This window comes from Eumetopias jubatus, unplaced genomic scaffold (assembly GCF_037043125.1).
Source record: "Eumetopias jubatus isolate StellerSeaLion01/CBP00866 unplaced genomic scaffold, mEumJub1_p1.0 scaffold_13, whole genome shotgun sequence".
NCBI classification, from domain to species: domain Eukaryota; kingdom Metazoa; phylum Chordata; class Mammalia; order Carnivora; family Otariidae; genus Eumetopias; species Eumetopias jubatus.
This window is the reverse complement of record NW_028274819.1, coordinates 99,843,586-99,865,003: the sequence shown is the minus strand read 5'-3', so window position 1 is coordinate 99,865,003 and position 21,418 is coordinate 99,843,586. Positions and strand designations below refer to the sequence as shown.

The following is a 21,418-nucleotide window of genomic DNA, read 5'->3' as shown; positions in this document are numbered from 1 at the left end:
GTGACTTCTGTTTGGTACTTTTAAAATATTTTCTGTCTCTTTGTTGAAGTCCTCACTGCATTCATCCATTCTTCTCCTAAGTTCTATGAGCATCTTTATGACCATTATTTTGAACTCTTTATCAGGTAAGTTATTTACCTCCATTTCATTAAGTTTTTCCCCCCCCCTGGGTTTCTTTTGTGTTCTTTCATTTGGAACATATCTGTTTCTTCATTTTGCTTGACCCTTTGTGTTTGTTTCTATGTATTAGGTAAAATGGCCACCTCTTCCTGTCTCGAAGGAGTGGTCTTATGTAGGAGATGAATCAGATTGTTTCACCTTGCCCTAGCCCTTGGTTGTTGTCTCTTGAACCTTTGTGATTATCTAAGCAAAGTTTATTCTTGATAGGTCTCAGTTGTTGGTCTTGAAGGTAGGTCTTGATAGGTCTCAGTTGAAGGTCTTGGCAGACCTTCAGTGTTCCAGAGGGAGGGATCTTAGCACCTGCTGACTTTCAGGATGATTGGAAGCCAGACTCTCAGGCAGCAGCTTTTAAAGTATAAAAATACATACAGTACTATGGGACCACAATCACAAACCCTGCTGACCTCCAGACCAGGTCATCTGGAGGTGTCCCCTTGGCAACAGTTGCAAAAAATCAAGGCTCCAGACAAGTGTATGAGCTCCTTATTGGGATGTACTAGTGAGCTGAAGTGAGGCCAAGGGAAAGCACAAAGGTGGCATTCCCCCAGCCCACATTCCCTTAGAACATTTCGGTAGTCTCTAGATGTGACCTGAAGTGTGCCCCTCAGGTTGAAGTTCCAGGACAAGTAAGTAGGCCTTTTTCACAGGAAGACTGGGGTATGTTTCAATCTGCTGTCTGTGTAGTATCCTGGGGGTGAGAGCCTGCCAAAAATGATCTCTCCGATTGTTTCAGAAGTGCTAATATTTACCAAGCATCTGTGATGTACCAGGTGTGGTCTGGACAATGTAAACATTCACCATTTACTCCTAACACCCCCTCATGACATCAGCACTGTATCTCAATGGTATAGGTGAACCCATGTCACCAAGACTAATTTCTCACTTGGCCTCTCAAGTGTTCAACACTTGAACCTCTCCCTTCCTCTTGAAACACTCTTTCCTTGGCTTCCCTGATAAAACACTCTCGGTTTTTCTCTTGCTTTGGACAATTTTTTCTCTCTTCTTTGCAGATGCATCTTCCCTACCCTACCATTAATGGTTAGATGGAGTTCTTCCAGGCTCCATCTTAGGTTCTCCTTCTCTCACTTCATAGACTTTCCCCACACTTGACTTCTATTTCCATCTATACACAGATTAACTCAAAGATTTATGTCCAGCTGGATGTTTCCTTTGAACTCAAGATTTTTATAGCCAACTGTTTCCTTGACATCTCTAGGATGTTTCAAAGACGTCCACAGTCAACATGTCCAAGACAGAAGTCTTGACCGTACATCCTATAAACCCATTGACTTCCCAGGGTCCCTATCTCAGGAAATGGGATCATGGTATGCTAGGTGTTATTCTTGACTCTTCTCTCTATCAAGTCTTATAGCTTTTGTGTTCCATGTATCTTTTGAATCTCTCCATTTCTCTCCATCTCTATCCCTGCCCCAGGCCAAGCCACTGTCATCTCTCACTTGGACCAGGAAAGTAACATCCTAACTAGCTAGCCTCCCAGAACCCACTCTGTGCCCCCTTCCATCTGTCCTCCATACTGCAGCTGTCATTCATCCCACAAATATGATCAAGCACTTCTTACAGGCCAAACACTATTTTGGCATTGAGTGGTCTCTTCTAACACAAATCTGATACTGCCATCCCCTTGCATAAAACTCTTCAACAGTTTTTCCTAGCTCTTGGAATAACAATGAAATTTCTGTACATGACCCCAGGCCCTGCAACATCTGGCTTGTGTATAACTTTCTGGCTTTATCTTTCACCACTCTTTTCCTCTGAATTCCTACAGCATTTACAGACCTCTTTATTGTCTGGGGCTTGTTGTTTCAGCAGCAACTACCCAAGGAGATGCTAAGCTCCCTGAAGGCAGGAGCCATGTCTAAATCTTTGCCTGTCTCCCTTACTTGGCATGTGCTGGGCACTCAAAACCCACTGTTGGTGTTAGATCAGAGCCCCTTTTTGTCCTTTACTTTGGACTTGGAGTTCCTCTGCATTTTGTAGTCACAATAAATACCCTTTCCTTTCCTTTCCTTTCCTTTCCTTTCCACACTCAGCTGCCAATCACAGGAGGGTGGCCCCCTTTCCTCTTGTAAAAACCAATCGTTTGCAGGTGGATTTGACCTTGTGTTCCCAAATTATCTTTGATGTTGGCACAAAAACTCTCTCCCCACAGCCCTCCCAGGCTAATGCATCAGAGTCAAATCTGAAGGCCTCTAACTGATTTTCCAAACTTGATCACTGCCATCTCTCTGACACTGAATAGCTTAAATTAGGGGCCCTATTTTCTTCTCTTTCTTTTTCAGCTCTCTCAGAGTACTGAGCTGGCTTTGGCGAATATTGTCTCTTTTAATATTCCTTTTCATATGAGCCCGGCTTACCCAGATTAACATATTTCATTAAGGGCTCTCTTTCCCTTTCTTCATCAAAGGGTTTCTGATGCAAAACATTCTTCTTAAAAAAATAAGGAAGTGGCTGGGGAGATGTCAGTGCCTTCTACTCTGTGGGCTGCTTGCCAGGAGGGGACCTGGAGCCTCTGGTTCTTTAGGAGATACATTTGCTGTAGAGGGGGAGCAGCTTGGACAAAAGCCACATCTGGAGCATTTAGTTGTCTGCGCGCAGGAAACAAATCCATTCTGCATCTCTGACTTCCTCCTTGCATCACGGCCCGAAGCACCCCCTCCCACCCCCCATGCCAATCTTTCTGCAGCACAGAGAGGAGGTTCCCTGGGTCACAACGACAGCTCACAACATCCCAACACCAGTCCCTCCAACAGCCACGCTCCAGCACACACAGAACGACAGAGCACACCAGGCAGGCTCACCCCATGGTGGCCGGCAGCTCGCACCATGAAGCTGCCTTCTGGGCTTGGAGGGCCATCCTCAATGAACCCATCCCTGCTTCTTGCTTGGGGAACAGAAGCGAAATGTAGTGTCTGCATTTTTAAAACTGCACTGCGCCATCTGATAGATTTGTGTGGACGGTGCTATTTATCATTCAGCATTCATGTATTATTACTCTGCTGCCTGGGGCCAGGAGAAGTCAGCGTGAGTGGGATGGTTTAGAAAGGGCAGACTTGGTAATTTCCCTTGGAAAATTAGCACGATGAGCAACATGGCAGAAAATGTGGCAAAGACAAAACTGTGGCAAAGAAGGGGGTTAGGAGCAGCTGGCCCGGATCCAGCATGGGTGTGGTCCAGGGCAGGAGGAAGAGAGAGGGAGGGAGAACAGAGGCACGGGGCGGGCCCCCATGGAGAGGTAGGATGTGCCAGGCTCTGTGCGAAGCACTTCCACGTAAGTCCTCACACTCTCTTAATCCTTACAACCACCCTGAGAATGACCTGCAATTGGTCCCATTTGATAAAGAGATGTCCAAAGTAGCTTGCTAAAGATCACATAGCTCCGACACTTGGTCAACCCAAGGCTTCTGCTTTGAGAATTGTTCTTGTTCCACCATTCCATGTGTGGAAGGAGATATACACACGCACACACGCACGCACGCACGCACGCGCCCAGCCCCCTCCTTCGAGTCACCCATCTGTTCCCTAGGATACCTTTTTCAGTTATCACGTAATACAGTTTGTGGTACATTACATGTGATTGGATAATGCTTTGTAATGGCTCGGAAGGCCTGTGCGTGTGCGTGTGCGTACACAGTGTCTGTTCTCACTCCGACTGCACCGTCAGCTCCAAGGGCAACACTGCCTTTTATTTCTTTTTCTTCCCCTACCACATGGCTGCTGCATGATTTTGCAAAAACTCACTGGCACTCAGTCCATGTTGCTGACTGACAGACATCTATTTCAGCCTGCAAGCCCTACAGGACTAGAGACTGCCACATGAGGTATGTGAGTTAGAAGGGAGGGAGGAACTCACATTTATGAAAGGTTTACCGTAGCCCTGTGCTGGATGCTTTCTCTTTCACCCTCAAAACAACCCCGCGAGGCAGGCACTACCATTCCCACCGTGTGGGAACGCCCACCGGGATAGGGGACAGGTGCCCACCGGGGTGGGATAGTCTGGAGCAGTTCAGTGCAAAGGTAGGGCAAAGGAGCAGGCAGCTGCCCCATGCTCTTGATCCTGAGATTGATTTTTTTCACAGGTGCAAAGCCCTCATTGAAGGGAGAGTCTTCGTTACGCCTCCCTCCACTCTGGCCACCTGTCCTGGGACCCCCAGCTCTGGGGTAGGGTATGGCAGTTGCTCATCTTGCAGGAGAGCCCAAGGGGGTTGGGGAAGACATGGATGTGCCCCGAAAACAGCGCTTTTCCTGCCCGCACCTCTGGCCCTGCTCTCCAGACACGGGAGGTTCTCAGCTTCGCCCGGCTCCGTGGTGCCCCAGGAAAGGTCTGCACACCTTAGAGCGTGGTCCGTGAGGGCGAGCGAGCGTGGGGCAGCATGGGGGAGGAGGGCAGGGAGGCAGTTACAAGGGGCTGGGGGGCAGGGGTGCGAGGGACCACCCAGGCGCCTACTCCCACCTCCAACAACGAGGAGCAGAGCCTGCCGGCCACGGCAAGCCCACAGGGAGCTGGAGTGCGCACCGCCCCTTGGGGACGTGGGCCTGCAGACCCGTCCATTCCTGTCTGGTTCCAGGCCAGCCTCAGGAGGTCTTGAGGCATGAGATGGACACAGTCAGACTCCTCTCCCCTCTGGGCCCTGTGTCTCCGCTGAGGCCCCGCTGCTGCTCACCTCTCCCCCCGCTGGGGCCCTGCAACAGTCTCCTTGCTCCCAGAGGCTTCTCATTCTTCCACGGACGCTGGATGACTCTTTCCAGGCTGCCATGGTACCCAAATCTCTCTCTGGGAGGTCAGACACTATCAGTGGCTCTCAGTGACCTTCCCCAACAAAGTAAAACTCAGCCCAGAGGCCCCCTCCCAACCTGGCCCCAGAACACATTTAGTCCGATTGCGCAAGAACTATATCCGAGAGCCCTCTGCGCCCCACTCGGGCTCTGCCCTTCCCCTTTCCTTGAATCCAGGCCCATCACCTCTCAGTCCTCAAGTCCTAGCTCTCAGTGCAGCAGTCTACAGGGACAGGAGAGATGCTTCCCCGGTGCCCCTGTGAGTGGTGGCCTCTGCTCTCGCCACCTTCCTCCCGCACTCAGGGTGGACTCCTGGGTGGCTGGCTGCCGCCTGACTTTTCTCCCCAGCCAGACCATAAGCTTCTGAGAGCAGCTGTAGAACCCTGTTTCAGAGATGTAGAACTTTGTAGAACCCTGTAGAACTGTGTACCAGAGGTGACTGACCCCAGTGTCCTGGACAGAGCTGCTTCTCAAGAGGTGAATAGGCAACTCAGAGGTTTGCTTTGCCGTGTCTCACTTTGACTCACCTAGCAGCCCTCTGCTGAGCGCCTACCATGTGGTGGGCCATGTGCCAGGTGCTGGGAAGACGGCAGGGACCGGGACTTTGTCCCTCCAGAGGAGAGGACACCCAGCCAAGCCACTGACCACGTGCTGTGCTAAGGACCCAAGGAAGGGTCTGGAAGGCCTTGGGGGAAACAGAACCTTGAGTCTACCCCAAGACCTGGAAAATGAGCTGGAGTTGGTGGTGGAAGGGGGGCTGGGGAGGGCTGAGTGCTCCAGACTCCTTTTTGGCCTTTGATGTTTAAGTTGTTTTGGAAAAGCTTATATAGGCTTATGTGAATCTGAAAGGTACAAAAGCATCCAGAATGAGGAGTAGGGTTTCCCCTCACTCGCATGTTGTTGGGGCCCCCCATGGGCCCTGTCAGGGGAACCCCCATGGCCCATTCTTCACATACCTTTCAGAGACAGTCACACAGATACAAACACGAACCCCTGCAGCTCTTTTGTGGCTTGGTCCACTCCGGGCTTCTTGTCCCCTCCGAGGCCCCCTCCTTGCCATTCCTGCCACCTGACCATGGGGACCCCATTTCCCCGGAGACCTGGGGGCCTGTCGTTCACTCTGTTCTACAGGGCCTCACAGTGGCAGGCAGCCTCATGGGAGCTAGCGAGGGTCCCAGGGGAGGGCTCTGAAGGGCTACCGGGAGGACAAAACTTAGATTTGGCTTTTCCATCCCCCAGAGACCAGCAAGCACCAGCTCTCTGACCCCCAAGCATCCCCATCATCCCAAACCAGGAGTGCCCAGATGACCTAGCCAAACCCATGACGTCTCTGACCCCACAGACACAACCCATAGTCTCTTAGCCCTGGGCCTTTCCATTGCTTTAAGTCAGACCACCTTGTGGATCTTGGTCCAGGGACAGTCGTGGAAAGAGGGGACTGGCACTCCCTCCCCATCCATTGGGGGTCCATCTGTCCCTCTCACAGAATTCTTAGCCCAACCAGAGTCCCTCCCTTAGGAAGCCACAGGGGCTCATACACTGGTGGGTGCTGGAGTGTTTGCCTTAGATGGGCAGCTCGGAGGCTCAGGGACTGTCCTGCCAGAAGGGCACAGGCAGGGCAAGGGCACAAGGGCCGTGGAGGGCTGAGCCTTCACCCTACCTGATTTGTTCTTGTATTCAATGTCGAAGCCCGTGATGATGCTGTTCCCGTCGAATCGCTGGGTCCAGCGCAGGTTCATGCTCCGGGCCTTCACCTCCCGGATCTCCAGCTCTGGGGGGTCAGGGGGCTCTGGGAAGTGGCAGATGGAAGGAGCAGAAGTGAGGACAGCAGCAGAGAGCTTGACCCCCTGCCTATCTCCAGAGAAGACCAGGGTTCTGTTGTATCCCTGGGGGTTGGTGACAACTGTGGTCTACCCAAGAGTTCTGAACTCTGGGGTCTGGGCAAGGTGGGACTGGGAGGCCCAGCAGCAGGGCTCAGAGCCAGAGAGGGGGCCAAGCTTGGTCTCCTGCTTTGTTACCCTCTCTTCCTTGGCCTGAGGGAGGACAGGTCCTCTTGTAGGGATTTCCTCTGACCTGAGAGCCTGCTTGTCCTCCATGCAGAGCTCCCAACTTTTCCCAGCTCGACTTTCCCTTCTCTCATCTCCTCCAGGGTCTGGGCCTACAAACCCAGATGCCTCCACTTCTGGAAGCAGCAATGTGTTCTACAGTGATGGTGGCCACAGTAAACCTTGCTGTCTGAAGTGTGCCTGGAAGGGCCCTTATTGCCCCACTCTGGCCAGAAGGGAGAGTGGACGAAGGCTCTTCCCAAAGGCCATTTCCCATCATCCTCCACCACGGCTTGGGTGATGCCCCTGTTCTTGAGGTGGAGTTAGCAGTGGGGACCTGGCTCCCTGGGAAAGGGGTAAGGAATGGTGGGGCAGGTGAGGGTACCTTGCACAGTGAGTTGGATCAAGCCCCGGTCCTCCCCATATGAGTTGATGGCATGGCAGCTGAAGAACACAGAGTCCCCACGGTCAGCTGGCTTGAGCTGGGAGGTGGCCAGCAGGGGCAGGAGGATGGGGAGAGAGGGAGGAAATGGGGAGAGTGTTTTAGAACTTGTCTGCTGAAGCGGGCCCACTCTCGTGGGGATAAGCAAGGCCACTTCTTCTGGGAGGGGGACCCATAAGGGGCTTTGTCAAGGGCTCCTCGTCCCAGAAAGTTCCAAGGATGGAGGTTGGAAGAGTCCAGGCATGAAGGGGCAGGGGGGTCCAGGAAGAAGAAAGAAAGGAACCGAGGGGTCCCAGGAGAAAGGGGGAAGGGGGCTGAGGGGTCTCAGAAGGGGGGAAAGGGCTGAGGGGGCCAGGAGGGAGGGAAAAGGGGGCTGAGGGGCCCATGACAAGGGGAGGAACTGAGAAGTCCCAGAGGGAGGGAGGAGCTGAGGGGTCCAGGAGGGAGGATGGAGACCAGGGGTTCCAGAAAAGGGAGAAGGGCTGAGGGTTCCACACATTTAATGGCTGTGGGGTTGTCAGGAAGGAGACATAGTGAGGTTCTAAGGCAGAGGTTCCTGAATAGGCAGGAAGGAGAGGGTGCTTTTGGGGGTTGGGGGAGGGGCTTCCAGATCCCCATTTACCTCCATTAGATACAGATGTAAAACTGTAGGATCCCCACTTTCTGAAATTTGGGGTCCGCCTGAGACTGGGTCATGGTCACTCACCTTCAACGTGGAGACAACCTCGTCGCCGTTGTCCTTGGTGGTGATGGCATACCGCATGACTCGGTCGGGGTCGATGACGGTGTCCCCCTTCTCCCAGCGGATAATGATGGGCCGCTCACCCCGCGCTGTGCAGTTGAGCTCCTTCGCATGACCCTTGATGGCGATGGTGGTGTTGGGGTGGGAGGTGATCATGGCTGGGACTGGGGAGGGGAGGAGGTGCAGGAGGCCCCAGTAAGTGGGGAGGCCAGGCTGGGGGAGGGGCGTGTGCCTTGCACAGAGTCCCCCCCCCCCTTGCCCCTCCCCGCAGAGCGCCTCAGCCCCAGGGACAGGGTCCAATAAAAGTTGTGGAGTGGTGCTGTAAGAAACCCCACTGGCCTGTCTCCCTTTCCCCCTCCCCACCCATGACTGGAGTGGCCTCTCTCTTCTTCAGGGATTCTCATATTCCGCGGACCCCTCTCCAGAATGCTTTAAAATGCACAATATACATAGAATTACAAAGGGAACCAGATATATTGAAGTACAGTTATACAAATATTAAAAACCTTCAAAAGCAAACTTTTCATAGAGTATATCATATATCAATATATGTTTTTTATTACTCTTTATCAAATACGATCTAGTGCTGAGCTACAGCAGCACAATGTTGTAACAGCGATGAGCATGAGCAATATGTGGAGACACGAGCAGGAGCTGCAGTGTGAAAACATTTGTGGATTTCTCCGGGCGAGAGCCCCAGGTCCTGCTGCTGCCGGGCTTTGTTGTTTATATTCAAATGGAAGGAAATACTACATTTCAGTTACAAGTTAGTGGAAGAAAAGATGTGCCCTCTTTTCTGACCCCAATTCATGGACTCCTTGAATCAGATTCATGGACTTTCTTTGGGGGGTGGTCTCTGGACCCCGGGTTAGGAGCCCTGCTCTAAAGCACTGGGGCCTCTGCTTTGTGTTCATGGCTCAGGCTTTCTCCACGGCTCTGGCTCAGCTGGTTTGCTCCTCTCAAACTGCTGAGAAACTCCCCCGTTCTTCCAAACAAAACGCAACAGAAAAGCATGGCGAGCATCTTCACGATTAAGGGCCCCCCCGGCAGTGCTAACCGGTCTGTGACCCTCCCCACAGCCACCTCCACCGCTGACCTGGGAAAATCATCGTGAAACAACCAAGGCCCCAGCTGGCCATCAGGACACCCCTCCCACTGCCCTGAAAAGAAGCTTCTAGATCTTGACCCTTTCCTGGGCCTGAGCACCTTGGCCAGCAGCAGCAGGAGGAGAGTAGCAGAGGGAAAGATGATCTTGGCTGCCAGTGAAATCCCAACCCCATTCTCCTCCATGCAATTCAACAAATCTGTATCAGGTGCCTGTGCCAGTACATGGCACTGTGCCAGGCTTGGGGGGCAGCACACATGATGTGAGACAGGGTCCTTGCCTGGGAGGAGGGGGAGGAGTGGGGGAAGGGAGGGGGAGCAAGACACCTGCATACGCAACAGGAAAATGAGGAAGATGTGAAGAGTACTGCCCAGAGGTATTAGGAGAAATTACCTGTGACTGAGGGCTGTCTGGGAAGGCACCATCCCGCCATTTTACAAGCATTTTTGGGGCACCTATTATGTGCCAGGCCTTGTGTTGGGATCTAAATGAACAGGACACATCGGATCTCAAGGAGTTTCACGGCGGCAGTGAGAACAGACAACAAGACTAGCGATTCCAGCACAGAATGGTAGGTGTTAGGCTGGGGAAATGCACATCAGACACAGCGGGGTGTCGATGGGGAGGAAAGGGTACCCGAGCCAGTGGGACCTCCCCGAGCAGAGGCAGACCTCGGAAAAGCGAGGGGTCTGATGCAACCGGAAGACTGTCTTCGTCCTGGTCTTTTCCTCACTACCTTCCTGGGAAAGTCTGCCGCTCAGAGTACAGGTCCCCAGGGGCTCTTACCCCACCCACGGTGCCCATCAGCCATCCTGGAGCCCGCACATTGGGCCGGGCAGTGCTTGACTGTGAGACTGTAAGAATCAGACACCATTCCACCTTCCCGCCCCCACCCGCGGGGGGAGAGGGCCCCTCCTCACACTGAGTTCTGCAGAGGAGCACCTCACAGACCCCATCACTGGCCTGCTTGGGCAAATGTGCAAGAGAGCTCCCCATCTCCTCTGTCCAACCAGCCCCCGGCTCCCCTCTGGGGCACCGTGTTCCCGCTCTGCTTCAGTGGCCGACCCTTTCTTTTCCTCCCAGCGTCCTCAGGATCTCTCTCCCTTCCAGCTTTAAAGACCTACTCAAAGTTCTTCCCAGCAAACTCTCTTGGGTCACCTGACTCCTAAGGACACAGGAAGCCATGCAGCCATAACGATGTGTCCTGAGACACCCGTCACTGGGCGAGGAGACATCTGGAGCAAGTGTGGGGGATGAAGGGTGGTGTCTGGTGCCCCCGAAATCACACCGTGCAGCCAGCCACCGCCTCTGCCTGCTGTCATATGGGACTCGACACCTAGGGCAGCCCTGGCCCCCGGCCCCTGCGCCAGCCTCTCAGCCAATCCTCAGCCCCAGCTCATCAAATAATGAAGCAGATAAATTTTATAATGCACAGCATTACACCAGGATATACAATAAAACGTGAAAGACAAATAACGAGGTGCAAGTTATAATGAAGAAAAAGCCTGCAGTCAGAGACATCCAAGTATGAATTATTGACTAAGGTTTTACACTCTCAAGGATGTGTGAAGGAATATTTTCCATCAAAGATTTGCATAATTCACTCGTATAAACCTGGGTAGAATATAGAGTAAGATTTTACATCAACAAGTCGGGCTTTGCATTGCAGATACCACCATTAGTTCTGGAGGACTGAAATGCACCGGTGTGGGGGCAGGGGCGCAGGGGCTGTGAATGGTCAGAGATGGGGGCTGGGGAACCCTGGGTGGGCCAAGCCCTGAGGCCTTCCTGGGGAAGAGGAGTTCTGCTTCCGAGATGCTGCTGAAACCACGGAGGAGCTGGGGGATGTCCTGCAGAAGTGTGTGTGTGTGTGTGTGTGTGTGTGTGTGTGTGTGTGTGTGCGCGCGTGCACGCGCATGCATGCATGCACGCATACATGCATGCATGTGCGTGTGGGGGGTGGGAGCAGCATCAAGTGTCAGCAGAGGTCAGAGGCCTGAGAAGTAGGGGGAAAGGAAAAGTCTTTCTCTGGAAGGAGGACTTCAAGGCTCTGCAACAGAACAAGAAACTTGCAGCACATCCCTGTTTTGCTCTCTAGGCAGAGCTGTGGTAGCCTGTCCAGGGCACGAGTGTGAATGATAAAGGCACCTATCTGGCTGGATGCAGCCCGGTGCCGAGAGCCATAGTTTGGCCAGTGGAGCAGGAACTGGGTTTCAGACTCCACTTGCCCCTTAGGCTATGCAGCTTTGAGCAGTGCACAACCTGTGCATCTATACATGTCAGTCCCACCCAGGGAATCTTCCCAATCACGTTTGTTTAAAGAGACAGACATGGGGGCAACCAGAAACAATGGAGCCTCCAGAGATCGCACTTTGTCCTTCAGCTCTGAGTAACAACCACACTTGGGGCCTGGGGTGTGTTCCCTTCCCCACTGTTATTGCAATGAGCATCATGCAACACAACCCAATGCTGTCCTCGTAGCCTCAAAGCTCAGAGCATGTTGAGGGGAGCCCATCTAAGAAGAGGAGCCTGCTTCTGTGGCTCCCCACCAGCTTGAAGGGGTTGGGGACCAGGCAGGCGTGGGTTCTACTTGTGTCTTCACCAGTATGTAGCCTTCAACACACTACAGACAACTTCTGTGAGCCTCAGGCTCATCACCTGTGATATGAAGACAGGATACCTCCACCCACAGAGTCGTTATGGGGGCAAATAGGGACCCGAGGGCTCTCCTGCCCTGCTCCTGGTCCACAAAAAGCACCAGATAAGCACATGCCCTCCTTAAGATGTGACCTGCCAGGCTATTCCACAGAATCCCAGAGCCCTAGAGTTGGAGAGCCCAGATAATGTTCAATATGGCAGTTATGAGCCACGTGGGCTACTGAGCGCTTGAAACGTAGCCTCTGTAGAACTGAGATGTGCTGTAAGGTGGTAGACACACACTGGGCTTCAAACACATAGGAAGAAAACAGTAAGGTCAAATATATCATTAATAATTTTACATTGGTTACATGTTAATATTTTAGATACATTGAGTTAAATAAAATATGGTTGACCCTTGAATAACATGGATTTGAACTGCATGGGTTCACTTATATGCGGATTTAAAAAAATAAGTAATAAATAAATAAATAAATAATAAGTATATAGCACTGTAAATGTATTTTCTCTTCATTATGATTTCCCTAAGAACATTTGCTTTTCTTTAGCTGACTTTACTATAAGACTACAGTAGAGAAGGGGCGCCTGGGTGGCTCAGATGACCTGCCTTCGGCTCAGGTCACGATCCCAGGGTCCTGGGATTGAGTCCCGCATCGGGCTCCCTGCTCCTTGGGAGCCTGCTTCTCCCTCTGCTTCTCTCTCTCTCTCTCTCTCTCCCCCTCTGTATCTCATGAATAAATAAATAAAATCTTTAAAAAAAATAAAAATTAAAATTAAAAAATTAAAAAAAGACTACAGTAGAGAATACATACAACATACAAAATAGGTGTTAATCGACTGTTAATGTTATCAGTAAAGTTTCTGGTCCACAGTAGGCTATCAGTCGTTAGGTTTTGGGGGAGTCAAAAGTTATATTTGGATTTTTTATTGCTTTGGGGGGTGGCACCCCTCCCCCCTGTGTTGTTCAAGGTCAACTGTTTACTATTACAATGAATCTCAGCTGTCTCTTTTTACTTTTTAAACATGCGACGAGAAGTGTTCAGATTACTGGTGTGGCTCGCATTTTGTTTTTGTTGAATGGCATGGGTATGGAGCATCTACCCGCACCCTTCTTTTTACAAATGAAGAAACTGAGGGCGCATTAGTAAACAGCAGGGCATCTGAGAGGCGGTTAGATGGCAGAGGGCAGTGCTTACCACACAGAGCTGCCGCCCTGGAGGAGGAAGCTAAGGCAAGGCTGGGAGAACGAGTCCCCAGTTCTTTAGCATTATAAGCACAAGCTCCAGAGGACTCACGAGGGCTGGTTCTGGGCACTCCACTTGACGGAGGACATTAACAAGCTGGAGTGTGACCGGGAAGATGGACACGTTTCAAACCGTGCCATTTGAAGAGTGGCTGAAAACCGGGCATCTGTAACTTGCAGGGAGTAAGATGGGGACAAGACACAAGAGTTCTTTGATAAAGGGGGAAGGACAGACCTCCTCTTTGGCCCAAGAAGGAATTTGCTGGTAGTTTTTGTTGTTTGGGGGGGGGGGCTGCATTGGGAGGCAGTGAGTTCCTGCACCAGAGGTAGGCAATCTCGGGCACTGTAGAAGAGATCCCAGCAGGATTGGGGGACCTTGTCCTTGGGGGTGTCTGGGTCTCTGGAGAGAGGGAAAGATGGCCTGGGAATCTGGCTCAGCATTCTCTTCCCCTCACATTTAGGTGTCTTGAGCCCTCTGCCCTAGGCAAGAAGCAGAGAACCTGCCTCCTCCCTTCTCTCTCCCCTACCCAGTCTCCCTGCCAATACCAGAACCGAGAACTCTACCCCTGTGCCCCTTCCCCTGACCTGTCCCCGGCCTCCGAGAGCCCCAGTGCCCTCTTGTGCCCACAAACTGGGGGCCCCAGCCCTCTCGGCTGCTGTACAGATGGGCTTAACAAGACAGCCCCCCAGAGAGGGGGGGTCCAGGGTGGCCGCTGCCCCACCCCACCTGCTCTCCTCTTCCCTCCGCTTCCCCTTTGCTTCTTGTTCTGGATCATAAGGTCTCTGTGCTCCACTGAATCACAGACACAAACAGAATTGAACCTGAACCCTCATAGCACCAAGGCTCAGCTGTGCCCCAGAGGGCTTTCTGGGTTGCAGGCAGACTCCCCAAAAATTCCCTAGAGATGTTCATGTTCAGTCACCTACCTACGGGAGCAAAGATACACACACGAAAAGCAGTGATAAAAATACACCCCAAAGTCACAAACACAGTCACCGTAACTGCCTGTGCTCTGATGTCTTGACCACAGACTCATACACGGTGTCACATACACATAACATGATGCAATTGTCAGTTGCATGTCAATAACCTGATGTGACTGTCTAAGGCACATCTACCCACAGCACCCTCCCTCCAAACACACACACACACTTTTATGGTGACCTTTTACTTCGAACTTACCATGTACCACATACTGACAGTATTCTAGGACGTTAACTGAATTAACTCATGTGAAGTAGGTTCTGTTCATATTCCCGGCTCCAAAGCCTGGGTCCTGAACGTGTTTCTTGACTAAACTCCACGGCCTCCCTGGGCCTGTGATGCCCATGATGGAGCAGGCAATAACCTGGATGCTTTGCCTCTTGGCTTATTGCTCAATGATCCCCCCTCAGCAACAACCATGAGAAGTCTTATTATCCCCATTTTTCAAATGAGGAGACCGAGGCTTCCAGAAGGCAGTTCTTCCCTAAGTCCCTGCTACTGTGGTTGCGAGGGACGGCCACCTCTTGGAGTCTGTCTGTCTGCCGTGCATGCACAGAGTCTCTGGCTTTGGAAAATGGAATTTGGCTGTCACCAAAGAGCTGGGGCTTCTCTGTGGTGGGCAGCCCCAGCAGGATGCTCCCAGGGCAGGCATCAGGGACGGTGGCAGCTTTAGGAGCACAGCAGGGGAGGAGAGGAAGGGATTGTACACACAGGGCTGAGTCCTCTGTGACAAATGCTAATAGCAGCCACATAGGCAACATGATGCTCCAATAGGACACAGGAGGCTTTAATGAGATACAATTTCTCTGCTTTCCTGCAGTGTAATTCAATTAACAGCCAGGAAAACCTAATTTCTTTTTACAAAGAGGGGTGCAGGGGGAGATTCTCTGGGGACTTGGGAACAGGGAAGGGCTGGGCCTAGAGGCATCAAGGAGACCCATGTAGGCCAGCCGCCTCTTAATACATAGCTCCTTCCAATATGGCCCCTTTAGGTGGAGGGGGTGGCACATTTCCCTGGGGTCCCGAAGGAAGTCCTGTGTGAACCGAGCCAGTCTTTTTCAAAGCTTTACAGCCCCAGTGCTCGGTATGGTGCCTGGCACTATGCATGGCCAAATTGCGGCAAGCCTGGTAGAGGCCACAGATGACTCCCTGACACCCCATGTCATTACAGTTGTCCCTCCTATGGGCATTGAGAGAGATCCCTGGCATGGTGCATGCCATATACTGCAGAGTCCTTGTACCCTTGTCTCTGGCGGGGACACTCACCAGGGCAGAAGCATCTCTGTTGAGGACTCAGCATATTTGTGGAAAGTTCCCAAGCGCAGGACACCTACCTCTCCTGTTCCCCACCAGTGCCCTGGGTCCACCTTCTTAGGTCCAAGGTTAGACTCACTCCAAGGCAGGGAGGAGCCTTGCTGGGCATTTGGCACCCAGGCCACTGCCTTACAGCCATGCAGAAATTTCAGATTTTCTCCTCCTGGTTCCACCAGGGCCTTCTTGGCAGGCGCCGCGGAGAGGAGGAAGGCACCAGGCTGAGCGGATCACCCCCTCCCCTCGCTCCTGGACCCTCCTGGGGCAGCAAGCCGAGGGGAGAGGAAATCAATTTCAGAAACAAGACAGTTGTCAGAATCTGATGTAACCGGTTCCCGTCTGTGAAATTACTCACAGGCCGGCTCCTGTCACCCCTGAGGTCCTGCCCAGACCAGCTGCTATTTACATTTTAATTTGATGTGAGAGGCTGATAGATTTTTAAAACACCGCCAGACAGCTCAGCTTCCTTGCTCACCCCCAGCATCCACAGACTTCCCGACCAACCCCAGGCTTGGAGATGGGGTTCTGGGGCTCCTAGATGCTGCCATGGGGATAGTCAACTGCATCTATTCGGCCCTCCCTTGCTCCTCCAGCTGACTTTCTCTGGGGTCCCGCTTCACAGGCTGGGGCAGAGTCGGGGGTTAGGGGGAGGTCTGCTCCTTGCAGTTTGCATAGCCCCGGAGCATCCTTTGTGAGGAGCTTCACTCTTGTTAAGGAGGTGGTCTGGGGTTATTAGCCTCTACATTACCAGTGAGAAGCGGAGGCTCACAGGGGCTATGTGGTTTGTCTAAGGTCACACAGCTGGTAAGTGGCAGGAAGGAGACCAAGCCCCAAGTCCCCTAAGTCATCGGCTCCCTTTCCTCTGGTTTTAGTCCAGCCTTCTCCTTCTGCCTGGTTGATTTTTCTCCCACTCTGGGCTTTATCCCAGGAGCAGGGAACTGGGTGGGGATGACGTAGTGCAGTTGAGTCCTGGGGGAGTGTGGAAGGAGCCTGGAAACTGGAGTGGGGCTGGGGTGGCAGGCCCAGGAGGCGAGGGGAGGCGGGGCGGGGCGGGGGGCTGGGGGCAGGAGTTAGCTGGCGGTGAGTCAGCCTTCCTCTGTCTCTGTCTCCCTCCCTCTCTTCCGCCTGGTGACTGGAGCTCAGCTGGTGTTTCTGACAAGTCCCCAAGTCACCAGGGAGGGAAGATTCAGTTATGAATACCCAAAGGAGAGGAGCAGTGTGTGTGGGAAGGAGAACGTGGAAGAAAGGACGGGAACGCCCCTGGCTGTGGGGAGAGGCCAGATCAAATGTGGAGAAGGCACGGGATGTTGCATTCCAAGAGGAAGCGCGGGGCCCCGCCTCTCCACCCCGTTGCTGGGCAGGAGTCTGTGGTCCTCACGGTGCTTTTTCCACTGCTGAGGGCTCTGCCTGTGGGTCAGCTCTGTCCCGCGTTCTTCTACGTGTGTCCGTTCGCTTAGTCCCCCAACGACCTCGTTTTGGTTTCCACTTTTCTGATAGGGAAACTGAGGCTTAGAGAAGTAAACTGCCCAAGGTCACACAGCTAGTAAGTGGCAGAGGCAGGACTTAGCCCAGGTGCCCACGGTTCTTACCCACAATGTGACACGGGCCAGAGCAGCGCAGTGGACAGGGGCGCAGGTAGCCAGGAAGGGGCGCGCGAAGAGCCCAACTTCTCTGAGGTGAAATGCAGTGAACACTGCGGGGAGAAGATTGGTCTGGGAACCAGGAGACCCAGGGGTTAGGCTATTCTGCTCTCTTAGGTGGGAGGCCTGGGGGGAGAGGTTTGAGGAGGTCCTCAGGCCTGGCTACAAGTACAAATTATCTGGAAAGTTTAAAAAAAAAAATCCTATGGCACAGTCCCCATGCCCAGAGGTTCAGATTTAATCGGTCCAGGGTGGGGCCGGCGACAGATTTCCTTAAGAGCCACCCCCAGCTGGGTGATTCTCATGCGCGGTCTGGGGGAAGCACTACAGACAGGGCTGAGGACCCTCCTCTTCTACCTCCCATTCTAGTACCTGCCCTCTGGTCTTTCCTCCGCTGCAGGGAGGACCATCTTAAAGCCAATAGGATTGGAAGAAGGGCAGCAAAGTCCTGTGGTTCTTCACTATCTCCAAGGAAGAAGTTCACTTTTTCAGAAGTCCTTCTGAGAGTCTAACTGAAATCCCTTCAGGATCTGCATGGAGCTTTTCGCCAATTAGGATGCCCTGGGCAGGCTAAAATGGTTTTCCGGGTGTCCCCCTCTCTGCCCCCTTGGGAGAGGATTTTCCAGGGGACAACCCATTCCCTGAAGGCTCCTGAGAGCTCTATGGACCCACTTGTCAGAGAAGAAGGGAGCTTCCTGGCTCAGAAGCGCTCATCTTTTGTTTCTGAAAGGATTACATGTACCCATTTGAGGTGAGTGGGCCCCTCCTTCCCCCAGTGCAGCCGACTCCCCTCCCTCCCCCCAAAGGCTTGTGTCTCCTCCTTGTTAACAAGATCACGACAAGAACGGTAGCCCTGTTTGGCGGAGAGAGATAAGCCTCCACAAAGGGGCATTGTTGGCACGTGGGGTGCTGGGCCTGGGGTGGGGTGGGTGGCAGCTCACTGAGCTCAGCCAGGCAGCAGCTCCAGGCTTCCCCAGGGAAGAGCTGGTTGGAGGGGGCGGGGGGGGGGTGCCTTCTGGTTTCTGCTTTGTTTTCACTCTTCTTAAAGAGCCAGGGCCATAGTGTTGTTAATTTGATTGCACCCACTTCGGCTTCATGTCTCCCCTGATTAGCCAAGCTCCACCTGAAGCATGAGATGAATTCAAATTGCGTGGAAGCAATCAGCGTCGCTCTGAGGGGTGCTGGGGAGATGCCTGGTGAGCCGGGGGCCCATGGGATCCTAGCTGTCCACTGCTTGTGTCTGGGGCGGGGGGCGGGGCACACCTGGCAAGAACAGCGTGTGAGTGAGTGACTGTGTGTGTGTGTGTGTGTGTGTGTGTGTGTGTGTGTGTGTGTGAAGGGGGTGGGGGTGAGGGTCGCGAAGGGTGGGCTCCTTGAGACCCTCCCACTCACCAGGCCTTGCCGTCTCCAGCTGTAAAATGGGGTCAGTCAGTTCTTCTCTTGGCTGCTTGTCAAGGAGTCCAAGAGCAGACTCGGGGTGTATTCTCAAGGCAGGGTGGGGGACCTGCTTCTCCCCTGCCTCTGGCCCTCTTCTCTCCCCAGAATGTTGGGAAGATGATAGTAATCATAAGAAGAGCTAACATGTATCGAATGCTTGTTATCTGCCATGCGCCTTGATTAATGCTTTACATGAATTATCTCATTAAATTCTCCCTCCTCCTCTTCCCCACGACCCGAGAAGGTGGGTGGTGGGTGGTATTTTTATTCCCATTTTAGAGATGAGAGAACACTGTGAAATTACCCTGAACATCAGAATCCTGACGGTAACGCCATCTTTAGTTATCTGGAAGGCCCTTCCGGGTCATCACTGGGAACACCCTTGAGCAGGGGTCAGCAGAGTTTTTCTGTAAAGGGCCAGATAGTAAACATTTTAGACTTTGCAGGCCGTAGGTCTTTGTTAAGATGACTCAGCCCTGCCATTGTAGCTGGAAAGCAGCCCTGGACAGTAAGACGTGAAGAATGGGCGTGGGTGCCTTCCAGCAAAAGTGGCAGTTAGCCACGTTTGGCCTCGGGCCCGGTTTGCTGACCCCCGGTTCTAGAGTTCTGTACACAGGAGTTTCTGGCTAGGAGACTGGTTGCATCCAGACAAGGACAGTTGTAGGGTGTTGGGAGGGATGACATTTCAGCTGTCAGAGTTCTGGAAAGCATGAAGTTATCGAATAAATCACCCAGCATGGGTATTGTTAGGGGTTGGATTGTGTCTCCCCAAAGACATATGTCAAGTCCTAACCTCTGGTACCTGTGAATGTGACCTTATTTGGAAGTAGGGTCTTTGTAGATGCCATCTTCGCTTACATCTTGATTACATCTTACTGGAGCAGGATGGGCCCCTAATCAATGTGACTGGTGTCCTTAGAGGGGAGATGCTCAGAGCAAAAATGGTGTGAGGACGCACAGGGAGAAGCATGTGAGGTGGAGGCAGAGACCGGAGCGGGGCACCTACCCCCCCCCAAGGACAGCTGGGAGCCACCTGAAGAGGGAAGCATGCTCCCCTAGACCCTGCACACAGAGCACAGCCCTGCTGACTTCTGCATTTTGCACGTCTAGCCTCCCAGCATGGGGTGGGGGGAGGGGAGAACGCATTTCTGGGTTTTTAAGCCATCTGGTCTGTGGTGCTTTGTTACAGAGGTCCCTGTAAAGTAATACAGGGATCTAGGGTGTGAGAGAGATCTTTGTGCCAAGTGGCAGGGAAGACTGCTCCCAGGTTTCCTGCATGGAGCTGGAGGGGCTTCCTGAGGTGGGACGTGGTGTGGGCTTTGCTCTGCTTGTGCCATGGGGAGTCCACTCCCCATTACGCTCCCACCCCACAGGGCCACACGTACTCGACCCTTCCCCCCAACACCAGGGATAGGTGCTTGGTAAGTGCTCCATGACTACTGAATGATGAATGAACGGCGGCAGGCCTGGACACGAGCAAACATGAGTAGGAGAGAATCTTCAGAATCTCCATCCCACCACATCTTGAGGCTCCGTAGGCCTGAGAGGCCAGACGGAAGCCTGGTGGTCCCAGGCTGGAATTCCCAAGGGCTGGGCGGGGATTGGGGGCCAGGGTGTGGGGGGATTCTCCAGTCTGCCCACCAGGCTCATCCTTTCTGGCCCAGGACAGGACACCTGCCAGCTACGCAATGACTCGTGAGTCACCCATGGGGCGCGAGGATGGTGTCTGGGTGAGCGTGCCGCTCTAGGTAGAAATCTTGGCAGAGTGTCAGCTAGTATCCAGCTGCCTCAGAGCACCCCGTCGTCCCACCTGGACCTGGCCAAAGTGAACACACCATCTCTCCATCGTCATCGACTGCATTTCTACTGGTGGCCCCATGGTGCTGCTCATCTCGGCTTCAAGCCTTGGCTCTCCCAGCTCCGAGTCCAACCCAGCGTCAATGCCTAGTGCTTGTTCTTTCATAATGACCCTTAGAGTCCCCCTTTCTCTCCATTCCCTGCTCACGATCCTAGTATCACGTGCAGACTTCCGTGCCACTATTTCCACAAGCTCTCTCCCTCATCCCGGGCTGCCACCCTCTCGTTAGAGGTTCTCCTCGTGGCCTCCCACACAGCTTCCTACCCCAGAGCCTTTGCTCATGCTATTCCTTCCGCCACCTCTTCTTTAAGGCTCAAGTCCCACTCCTCTAGAAAGCTCTGTGTGATCATGTCCGTCCACACTGGGTTTTTCCTTCCCTGACCTAACGTTGCACTTGTAGAGCCAGACCCCTTAGCACGTGATCTTGCCTTGTTTCCTGAAGGTTGGTTCCGGCTTCCTCGCTAGTCTATAAGTTCCTGGGGGGCCGGAGCGGGGATTTAATCAGAAAGTGCCTGTTTACTGCTTGACTGATCTAACAATCTGTTCTGCCCCTACCTTCCAGAGAGGCTCTGCTCATAACTGCGGGAGCAGACCTGGGCTCCTAACTTCGGGCAGGGTTTAAAGGCACTGCTTCTGCTCCTTGCTCGCCTGAATATTCTCATCCAGTAAACTGAGCCACCCAGCGAGAACCCCAGCTCCCTCGTGTCTCAAAATGTTTACTGCACCTTTTCCTTGATTAGCATGTAGGATGCACAAAATTCTGTTCTTCAGTAGATCTGCTGGGGCTGAACATAAGGAAGGCCTTGAAGGACACCTTAGAGCCCAGAGCCATCTGGACGCTCTCCTGTGCTCGTGGTCATGGGGACTGTCTGCCACCACTGCCTAAAGCCTCTAGCAAGGAGATAAGGACCCCAGTGAGCCTGGGGACAAGACGTCTCTGGGCACAAGCACTTTCAGATGGGGAGTGGGGGTCGCACG

At 53.0% G+C, this 21,418-nt stretch overlaps 1 protein-coding gene across 1 annotated transcript in view; it reads right to left on the bottom strand.

The window, feature by feature from the left end:
- Positions 1-21,418, bottom strand: part of DSCAML1 (DS cell adhesion molecule like 1) — a 340,991-nt gene that overhangs the window by 49,298 nt on the left and 270,275 nt on the right. The window contains exons 12-14 of the mRNA XM_028106023.2: positions 8,168-8,367; positions 7,405-7,501; positions 6,635-6,763 (exon numbers count right to left, since the gene is read on the bottom strand). Coding sequence (XP_027961824.1) covers positions 6,635-6,763; positions 7,405-7,501; positions 8,168-8,367 — 426 coding nt within the window. The remainder of the gene's footprint in view (positions 1-6,634; positions 6,764-7,404; positions 7,502-8,167; positions 8,368-21,418) is intronic.